Here is an 11,275-nt window from a genome sequence, read left to right on the forward strand (position 1 = left end):
TACATGGGATTTTTTTTTTTTTTGTAATAGTAATCCATGCAATTCCTTGTGAATGAGACCCAATGTTTTGAAAATAACTTTTAGAGTCGTACACCACCATGATAGTTTGTCTGCTTGCTGTGGTAAGAATTCTGCAACATTGACAGAGGAAGGCACCTTCATGAAGGTTTGGTAGGAGGGTTCTCCAGGCTGAGGGGAGTTGACCACCAGATCCATGAGGGCTTGTCCAGGTGCAGGCGGGCACAAACGCACTGAGACCAACTTGGTGAGCTGAGCCTTCACCTCTGGGTCCATGTTCATGACCTCCATGTATCCCCCTCGAAAACCACATCTGAAAGTATGTGTTTGTTTATGAATGTTAGAAAACCAAGTACATTGTATGGACTGGATGAACTCAAACCATCAACATGCCATGTATTGTTTAATTCATTGATTCTTGAGTAAATACTTGTATACAGCAGGGCCAGATGTCACTCCATACCAAGTGTGTGCGTTTTTATCTGAAATGACAGCGTGATAAACCTGTACTCACTCTCCCATGTAGCACTTAGAGGTGGAGTGGAATGATGCCAGCTCAACTTTGCTTGAATACTCTGGACCCATCTCAAACAGCACTTTCTTGAAGGAGTGAAACGCACAGCCCTCTGCATACACATTATCCTGATATACCTATGAAAGAGAAAGAGTAAGATAAATATTTAGTGTTTTTTAAGGAAATATCGTCTTTAACCCTTCTATGAATATTAAGCCTTCTCTGCCTGTAGATGCTGATGATAGGGGTGCACTTGATGTGAATACAGATTTCATCAAATGATATAATATGGTGTAAACCCCCAGTATTAACTTACCTCATCAGCCATTAGGAAGAGGTTTTCTTTGGCTGCAAATCGGATTACATCTTCAATACATTGTCTGCTTTGTACCTGGCCTATTAAAAGACAGAATGGAAAGAAATTGTTTCAAAAAGAAATAATTCAGAAAATAATCTTGCAAAAGGTTATTTATACTATATTTTGGGTCACTATACCATGCAAAAAAGAGTCTTATGCTCACCAAGGTTACAAAAATGTAGTGAAAACTGTAATATTGTGAAATATTAAAACACCTGTTTTCTATTTGAATATATTATAATGACATTTATTTCTGTCATTGCAAAGCTACATTTTCAGCAGCTTACTGATCCCAGAAATCTTACTGACCCCAAACTTTTGAACTGTAGCATCTGTTTATATATATGAAGAGTTCAGATGCTAAATCCTCTAAGCGCCGTCAGAAAATTGTCATCTAAAATGAGCATTTTTATTAGGCTCCTATGTTTAGGTTCAGTAATTTTACTGTAATGGCAATGTATAGGTCATTTGCAGTGTTGGGAGTAACGCATTACAAAAGTAATAATATTACAGTAGTATATTACTTTTTGCTGTAACGCAGTAATATAACGCATTACTAATACAATTTGGGTAATATTATTACTCGTTACAATCTCAGTAACGCAAGTTACAACATATTTTAAATCAAAATTAAGTGGTGAAGCTTAGAGACTTAACTATGACTTAACACAACCAAAATAAAGACATATTTATAATATAATATTTTACATAATATTTATATTTGGGGAAAAAAATTGTAAATGTATTATTTTATAATTAATTATTATTATACTGTTATATATTATATATGTATAATATTATACTTGAATAGGTAGTTATTATTACTGTATATATAATTTGAATTGTTTTTGTAAGGAAAGGATCTTATTGGCTCACCAGTGGGGTTGCCGGGGTTGATGATGCACAGTACACAGGGGTTGCAATGCTCCCTGGCTGCCTGTAGAGAGCGCTGTAGCTCACTAATGTCTAGACTCCAGCACTTCTCCTCATTCAAGTAGTAATTGATCTGAACAGCACCCAGCTCTGCTATAGATGCTGAGTAAAGAGGGTACTGAGGAATAGAGATCATGACCCCCGTCCGTGTACGACCCTCCCCAGTGGTCAACAGCTTTAGTATGGTCTAAACGACAACAAGAGAGAATAAGAAATAAGAAGACCATAAGAAACAAGACTACATTTCTACAATATTTCCTCAATGTGAGGGGTGCATGATGCTGTTTTTGGGGTCTTGTCATGTGGTTTCTAAATGGTTGTTTACATCTAGAAGGCTCAGTTGTTTTTTATGTAACAATCTTTAGTGTGATATACTAAATTAAATTAAATTAAGTGAATAATATATAAAACAAAATAAAAAATATATATAATTTTTTTGCTGTACTAATAAGAACTAATAAGTATACTGGATATAGCAGAGCAGGAAACTGGTGGACTGTTTCTTTAATTGGCATACAGGCTGACTCTGAGTATACAAGTTCAGTGTACAGAGAACTGTGTTTGCGTTTGCCTGACGTACCACAATGCCGTCACTGGCTCCCGTCGTGAGGTAGATGTTATCAGGATCAGACGGAATACCGCCATCACGACGCTGTATGTAGTTTGCAACATCGTGCCTCACACAATCAATGCCCTGACTGGTTGTGTACGCACCTGAGAGAAGGAACAGAGCCAAGGGAGGTGTGAATATGAAAATAGTTTCCTCACAAACTATAGAGCCTAAAAACCTCAGAGGCCTTTTGGACAGTGACATATATCGTCACTTTAATCAGTAACATCTTGACTGGAGAACACTGCGTAACATCAGTAGTTAACAATTAGTACAGTTAGAGTTTAGTTTATAATTAAGACTTTTGGTCCTGTAACTGGTCACCACTTTTTTTTCTTATTCTGTGCAACACAAAAGATAACAGTTTTGTGTCAACTGGTTTTATCCATATAAAACCAGTTAAAAGTCAATGGGGTCCAAAACAAAACTGGATCCTGCAGGTTCTTATTGTATGAACAACAATGACACTGTGAGACTTTTTCTTCTTCTTCTTTTTTTTTTAAACTTGATGACAATTTTAATTTTTGAATGAACTATCCCTTTAGGGTTTTCACTATTTTTAATTTGCAGTTCGCTTAAAATCAACAATAAATGAAAACTGACCATATTTACTTTATTAATGCATATTTCATAGCCTTACTGTAAATTATACCTCAGTGCACTGTGCACAATATTCCAATACAACTTTACTTTTCAGATGATATCACCAAGGCCTCTTATTTTTCCTTTCCAAAAGAGACCACTGGATAAAAGCAAGAACCTCTCAACATTTTTTTTTCCTCAATGAATATCCAGTTTCTCTCATAAATGTATCACATTACAGAAATAAAATAGGTTGTCATTTCATGTTGACTTCATATACATGTACATTTAAACAAAATTATTATCTAAATGTAATATTTCACATAGTCTTTCACATTATATGAGATCATCTGCATGTGTAATAATTATAAAAAAAATTATTGGAGACAATTGGAGATCATTATAAATAATTATTGGAGACTGTTGTCAATTAATGTTTCATGCCAACTCTCATAATACACACATCACATACCAATGCTGTTTCCTCCACATGATTGCAAAATACGCCTCGCTCGATTTTTGGCATCTTCTGGAAACTTGTTGTCATCAAGTAGTTGTGGATAAGTACACAACGCCATCACCTAGAGAAAACAAATAGCTTATCAGGCTACATAAAAATCTAGAAACAAAGCAAAACTAATAATAATAAAAAAAACTTGGCTATGTACAAATCGGTTCATCAGAAACTGTTCACTTTGGTTAATGCATGGAACAGCTGAAAGCGCAGTGGACCTGAAAATGACTGGAAACGTCAATGAATGAGTAGATCATTCATTGAGACTCTTAGTCAGCAAAAGGAGAGGAATCACGTACCTGTCGAAAAAATGTGATTGGCCGTTGCCCCATAGCGTGAGCATCTCCGATGTTTGCTTTAATGACCTCTTCAAAAGGCTTCTTGACCCCCTGTAATAGAGTGAAAAACCAGACTTTCAAGTCATTCCAAACACACAAAACTCAGACAAAACTCATGCACCTTGGTGAGAGAAACAATGAAAACAATGTGTTCTCAAATTGGCTCAAAAATCAAAATGTTTGTAATCCTCCAACTGGACAGAATCATAGTTTAAAGCCAAAAAAAAAAGTCTGTGCCCATACACTAAACAATTTTCTGTTAAATCTGTCAACTGCCCAAAATCTGCAGACTGGCTATGACTTTTTGCCATGATGCAAGGTTGAGGGATTGCCAAGCCACTGCTAAGCAGTTGCTAGTGGTTGTCAGTGTATTCAGGGTGGTTGGTAAAGTGTTCTGGCTGGCCAACTCAGAAGTGCCCACCAACAAGTCTCAATAGGTGTGTTTGACTTAATGCAGCACTAAGCAGACTGATCGGCATTTGACTTGAAGTAGTGGATGCTGGTTAGAAATTTGGGCACTTGGGATGGTGCTGACACCACATCACTGTGACACATCCCATCAAAATACAACAAGAGTGAGCAGTCAGCTGGCTCATTCTGCACAGTTTCTCCAGAGAAGCTGTACAATCTCTGATGACAATACAGCTGTTTAAAACCTGGCTGTATCCCGATGACAACAATGTCGTGTTTCATGTTTATTCTGACACTTTCAGTTCCACTAATGATCACAAATCCGTGTTTTCACCGTGAACACACCTTATGATATGGCCCTGAAATGTAAGAACATTAATATTCATGATGAAGGCTCTACCTGATTGGTTGGTAAAACAACATGCTAATCAGCAGCCTTAATATAGAGTGGGCTTTAGGCATAGGGACTAACAAGCTAGCAGACTTTCTCCACCATCCTACATTGTAAACATTTGCACCTCAAGGCTCTTCTTCACTTTAAGGGCCAGATTTACTAACAGCTTGCACCAGCGCAAACTGTCTTTTTGGCGTTAAAATAGTATTGTCAGGATTTACTCAAGATGCACAGTGAAGAATTAGCGCTGAAAAAGCATGGACACAGTTATTTTTGCGGTATGTCATGACGCTCTGGACAACACGGGGCGAATGCATTAACATTATAGTGAAGCACAGACCAGTATTGATTTTAGTGTGCATACGCAGTACAGTTTCATTAATAATGAGTATGAATTGATTTCATTTTAGACACAAAACAGTGTGTTTTATTTGAACACAAATACAGGCGTTTCATTCTTTATTAAGATTAATATATATTTACAATTTATCAGAAAAACACGGATAAAGACTTAGTACATTAAATAACGTTTATTAGTACATTAAACTTTACTCCAAAGTTGCTCCAAAGATCATAAATATACTATGGGCCAGACTTACTAACAGCTTGCACCAGCACAAACCGTCTTTTGGCGTTAAAATAGTATTGTCAGGATTTACTCAAGATGCACAGACAGTGAAGAGCGCTGAAAAAGCATGGACACAGTTATTTTTGCGGTATGTTGCGTTCATTCGTTTTTTGATTTAATATTGAAAACAGAAACATGAGAAAACAGCACCATTTTTATTTTTCGTTTTTTCAAAAACATGAAAAGACAAGAAATCGCCTTAATTTTTCGTTTTTACATTCAGGGGTAGAAAATGGATAAACAGTTTGAATGTTCAATTTCCACGTGTGGGAATTAAACGCCCCTTTCCACTGATTGGTCAAGCAAAAATTAAATGGTGCGGTCATCATGTCGTCTTCGGTTCTGTGCAACAGAATAAGAGTCCTCCGCTGTTAAGGTGTTTATTGTAACTCCTAAATTTCGTCTCTCTGTCATCAAACAACCAGACTAAAGGCTGATTTATACTTCTGCGTCGGACCTACGCCGTAGCCTTTACGCCGTAGGCTATGCGTCAGTTTTCATTTATACTTCTGCGTCGTTGTCCGCGTCAACGTGCAGTACAGATGCAAACCGCTAGTCTGCAGTGTCCACGGGCATGTTGCTGGTGTAACCCGCAGTACCACGGCAAAAGCCGAAGAAGAAGCGGCTCGTCGGAGAAGCACTATAGCCGCTACTGGCGATGTAACCTTCATAATTCAAGTATCCAAATGTATTTTGTCACTCATTTAATATTTTTGTAGGCTATTCAGAATGTTTTTGTTTAAAACATTAATCTCATCCCATAATGCAATTGCTGTGTTAATGCATTTACTGCCGTCTGAGAAACATTAATTGTGTAAATACATCTAAATTCAACTTAAGATGCAGCTTCTGTGCCACAGTGCAAAGATGGCTTTGGTTGGTACTGATGTAATTGGTAACACCTATAATGTCCAATTTTTTTAAATATTGACTAAATTCAGGAATTTTATATTAAAGGTGACAGACATATTTTATAAAGTTAGAAAAATGCCCTTTTCTATAAAAATAGCATGTATTATATATACATGTGTAACATGCTGTCAGATAATGACAGTATCATATAAAATTATCTATGAAAAAAACTCGGACAAATCAATCAAAACGGTAAGATAGCTTTATATTAACACTAATACCGATACTGGTCTGCGCTTCACTATAATGTAAATGTCACACAGCTTTGCCACACAGATTTTTATAACTGGACAGCTAAATAAAATGTGCGGAGCGCCAAAGAAATAGACTAAAAGGGTAATGTGGCTGCAGACCTGAGGTACATAGCCTAGGCTACATATTTCTGCAATAAGCACCTAATATTTGTCATATAGAATCTATGCCTACACAGAAGTTGTCACGGTACGTGGTTATAGTAAAGGTGCTTGACAAGGAGTAGACGTAAGGAGGTATTTAATTAGCATTAACAGCCTCCAGGGCGGATCAGGGAGCTCCTGGAGCCATGACGGAGCCGGCAGTTCAGGTTGCCATGGCAGATCAGGGGACTCAGGAGGCCATGGCGGATCAGGAGACTCAAACCGACAGGCTTGACTTTGGAGTGGCCAGCGGGCTTGCCACAGGAACGGCCGGCGGGCAGGAATGAGCCGCGACCGGCTGCCTTGACTTCGGCGTGGTGAAAGCCGAGGAGGAGTCCTGGATTGGGATCGGAGGCTCTCCAGACACCGGATGACTGCCTCCTTCCAGTTGAGGTTAGTGGTGTATGGGAGCTCCGCGGAGCGATGGTAAGTTATCCCGATCCGGAACAGCGTCACGAGGGTTTCCCCCTCAAGGGAGCTGGCGAGGGCGAGTGGCACGAACGCCCTCGCGTAGACGATCGGGTCGGGGGTCACCTGTGCCACGGCGATTAACCTCGCTCGTTCCTCCATTAATGTCGTCGTTAATGGGTCTCGGATTCTGTCACGGTACGTGGTTATAGTAAAGGCGCTTGACAATGAGTAGACGTAAAGGAGGCATTTAATTAGCATTAACATACATTGACCATTCAAAGTAACGTTCATTCCGAGACAAAAAGACACAGAAACTGAGGGTTTATAAGGGCAGGCAACTAACGAGCAAACGAGATGAATGATATAACACAGGTGAACAGAATGAACGATGATTAACTAATAATGAGAACAGGAAACAGGAACCTCGAGGAAGCTGGCGAGGGCGAGCGGCACGAACGCCCTCGCGTAGACGATCGGGTCGGGGTTCGCCTGTGCCACGGCGATTAACCTCGCTCGTTCCTCCATTAATGTCGTCGTTAACGGGTCTCGGATTCTGTCACGGTACGTGGTTATAGTAAGGCGCTTGAAAATGAGTAGACGTAAAGGAGGCATTTAATTAGCATTAACATACATTGACCATTCAAAGTAACGTTCATTCCGAGACAAAAAGACACAGAAACTGAGGGTTTATAAGGGCAGGCAACTAAGGAGCAAACGAGATGAATGATATAACACAGGTGAACAGAATGAACGATGATTAACTAATAATGAGAACAGGAAACAGGAACCAAATAAGGACAAACAGGAACTAAACAGAAACCGACACTGACAGAAGTAAGCCCCCGTCTAGGCCTGCCCCAGTATGGTTTGTGTCAAGTCATTAGTCTGGTTGTTTGATGAGAGGGAGATGAACGCAGGACTTGCAATAAACACTTTAACAGTGGATGACTCTTATTCTGTTGCACAAAACTGAAGAGACATGATGACGGCAGCGTTTGATGCTTGCTTGACCAATCAGTGGAAAGGGGCGTTTAATTCCCTCCCACACTGGAAATCGAACATTCAAACTGTTTATCCATTTTCTACCCCTGAATGTAAAAACGGAAAATCAAGGCGATTTCTTGTTTTTTCGTTTTTTTTAAAAAACGAAAATGGTGCCTTTTCTCATGTTTCTGTTTTCAATTTTAAATCAAAAAACGAATGACGTACACGGACCTTTGCGCCTGACCTTTATTGAATATGCCTTTGTAGGAGTATCCCTTTCAGATGCAAAATTTATGGGAGGAGAGTATTAAAATGAATCACGCAACGCGATTTACTAACGTTTGCGCTAGTCAACTTACTGGTATTTGCGCCATTATTTAACACCCAAAAAAGCACGTCTTAAACTATTTAGCGCCTGTGCCGCAAGTAGATAACCCGCACTTGATGAACTCATTTGCGCTTATTTGCGACTACGCTAATTTGCACTGCGCTTGGTATATTGCATTGGTCGATATGTAAATGAGATGTTGCGTCTGTGTTCTTTAATCTGCGCGTTGTCAGTAAATAACCTGTAGAAATTTCCACGCCCATCGGCGCTGTTTTGGAATTGCGCTTTTTATTATTATTTTTTATCGGATTTGCCCTTATTATAAGTCTAAGGACATTTTTTTCACAGGTTTCATCATTCACCAGAAAAATCCTTAAATCTGATTACTTAGAAAAGTAATAGCAGATCCAGATCCTCCTCAATTGTGCAAGATGATTTTTGTGATTTTTATTCAACCTCTGAAATAATCTGATCAGCAGAGGGTTAAAAATGCTGTTTACATGTCTTATCTGGTGAACAAACAAGCAGCAAGGGTCAGTGGTACTGCTGATGGCAGGGGTTCACCCAGTCCCCTTCTGTGTCCCATTCTTTCTGTTTACTCATTTCAAAAGCTCTTTAACAGACTGTGCAGCTGAAGCCTCACAAACAACCTCCCTGTCACTCTCGCTGCATGCTGATTGGAACACACAAACACCTTGTTTTTCCAAATATGCTGTTCTCTCCCGTGTGGTAGCCTACACACGGTTCTGACAGAGCAAGATAATAAAACTGTTGTTTAACTGTCATCTGAGGATTTTTTCATTGACATGTATTACCTGCTTAGGGAAATGATAAAAGATTTCAGTGATCAGACAGATGGAGTGAAAGCCCATTCAAACACTGAATGTGAATGTGTGGAATAAAGACATCGCCGTAGGAAAGAGACATCAATGAAATCTCTTCAGTAGCTCAACTGTTGCTCCTACAGTGATGAGATTAAATGGAGACAGGGCTTAACCCCATATGTGCCCCCTGTAAAGTGTTCATATTTGCCAAGGAACCAGTGTCTGCAATAAAAGTCACAGTTTTCAATATGAAGATTTGTCATCATTCTCTGAATTGTGTAGCCAGCAAAGGGAGTAATAAGTTGACAAGAATAACGCGATTCCCCAGTCTGCTATGAGTCAGCATTCCTCAGCTGCATTTTGAACTCTCTATAAATGTTTGATAGAGCTCTTTGGTAAATCAGCCAATTACTCAGCTATTGCAGTTGTGAAGTGTAGAAGTAACAAATGTGTGAATGCATGAATTTCTCACTGCCTATAAGAGAGAGAATATCACACACCCTCGAGACGATGGTAAATAGGCTGTTCTACAAATGATGGAAATAATGTTTGTTTTTATAAAAATCATTATACAGTATTGTCATTATTGCAACTTTTCAATGTGAAGTGGTCAAAATCCTTCTCATAAAAACGTGTTATGAATGTGAACTCTTGCAGCCGGAGCAGGTCCTTACATGATCAGCAGGAATGTGCTCCATGAATCCAATCTCATAACACGTTCAATGACAGTCAGACTTCTAGAAGTCACGTCCAAAAACTCGGAAACAATCAAAGAGTTGCATGCAAATGCAGTATTTTAATAATATAATAACAAATGTACAAGAAACAAGGAAACCACAAATAAGGAAAAGAGAACTAAACTGGGGTGTAAGCAGATTGTACGAAAAGAATACACTTCAAATCCTGTCAAATCCCAGACAGCAGCTAATAATCCTGTCATTTATGAATAGGCAAGCATGGGTTGTATAAAAATCTAAACAACAACAACAAAACGTTATGTAGAGTTAAAGGAATAATTCACTTAAAAATAAAAAAGAATGAGAAATGGTTACCAAAACTGGTTACCAACTTTCTTAAAAATATTTTCTTTTGTGTTCCACAATAGAAAAAGGACATACAGGTTTTGAACGACATGAGCGTGAGTAGTAAACATTTTCATGGTAAACTAGACATTAAAACCCCCTAAATTAACATTTTAAAACATGTTTTTCTCTAGCTAAAACATATATGTGGTTTGTAAATTTGTCCTTTGAATTTGAGTTTAGGCTGCAGGAAATCTTTTAGTATATGTCTAATTATAAAAAATGTTTTCTGTCAAAATACCAGTGTTGCTGTGACAGTTCAGTTTATTCTTCTCATTGTTCTACACTTAATGTCCTGATTTCTGCAAGGTGGCACTGAAATGAACTCTTATCAACCTTTATATGGCAGCTAAGGTTTAGTCTCAAGAGAAGCACTATTATATTCAGCTATAATTAAGCATTTTTGGAATGAATGCCTAAATTATACACATCTTGTGTGTCTAATTTCGAACATAAGCTGTGTAATTGAAGCAGAACATTAATGAGAGCTATAACAGTTGAATTTCACTTGAGAGCACGTGTTTTTTTTAAAGCTATTCAAAACTAATCCAAAAAATTGAGAACGGTGCATTAGTCAGTTTTACACTTGTATATTTTATTTAATGGCCTCAGAAGGAGTCAGAAGGGTATGATCAACATAGAATGTTCTGAAAAGTTCAGACTAAGGTTGCTGAGATCAAAGACTGTGTCTCTATGATTAAATAATCTATACTTACCCAAAAAGGGCTTAAAACAGTAGAATGACAAACCAATGACCAGATCAGTAACCAATTACAGTGAAGAAGACTTGAGTGACATTGATTTTTACTCAACTACAATCACTGTCCACCCTGTTTAAATGTGGATGAATGGCTACACATAGATGTGTCCAGAGCTGTGTGAGATCACTACCATCCTGCTTTTGTGGGGGTGGGTAGGGGTGTTAATTTTTTTTTGTTTTGTTTTGTAGTATCTTTATTCCAAAGATACTACAAGCTAGTCAGTGTATTCAGCAGGTGTAATGTATTGTAAGTTGCTTCAAAAGTATTGCAAGTATTAC

General features: G+C 38.3%; 1 protein-coding gene across 5 annotated transcripts in view; it reads right to left on the minus strand.

The window, feature by feature from the left end:
• LOC107708598 (alanine aminotransferase 2-like) overlaps positions 1–11,275 on the minus strand; it is a 23,443-nt gene that overhangs the window by 4,634 nt on the left and 7,534 nt on the right. For all 5 annotated transcript variants that reach the window (XM_016512879.1, XM_016512887.1, XM_016512902.1 and 2 more), the window contains 7 exons: positions 3,829–3,918; positions 3,488–3,596; positions 2,404–2,537; positions 1,767–2,010; positions 849–928; positions 533–669; positions 157–331 (listed from right to left, as the gene is read on the minus strand). In XM_016512879.1, coding sequence (XP_016368365.1) covers positions 157–331; positions 533–669; positions 849–928; positions 1,767–2,010; positions 2,404–2,537; positions 3,488–3,596; positions 3,829–3,918 — 969 coding nt within the window. The remainder of the gene's footprint in view (positions 1–156; positions 332–532; positions 670–848; positions 929–1,766; positions 2,011–2,403; positions 2,538–3,487; positions 3,597–3,828; positions 3,919–11,275) is intronic.

Source organism: Sinocyclocheilus rhinocerous, unplaced genomic scaffold (genome assembly GCF_001515625.1).
Source record: "Sinocyclocheilus rhinocerous isolate Xijiao unplaced genomic scaffold, SAMN03320098_v1.1 scaffold1724, whole genome shotgun sequence".
NCBI lineage: Eukaryota > Metazoa > Chordata > Actinopteri > Cypriniformes > Cyprinidae > Sinocyclocheilus > Sinocyclocheilus rhinocerous.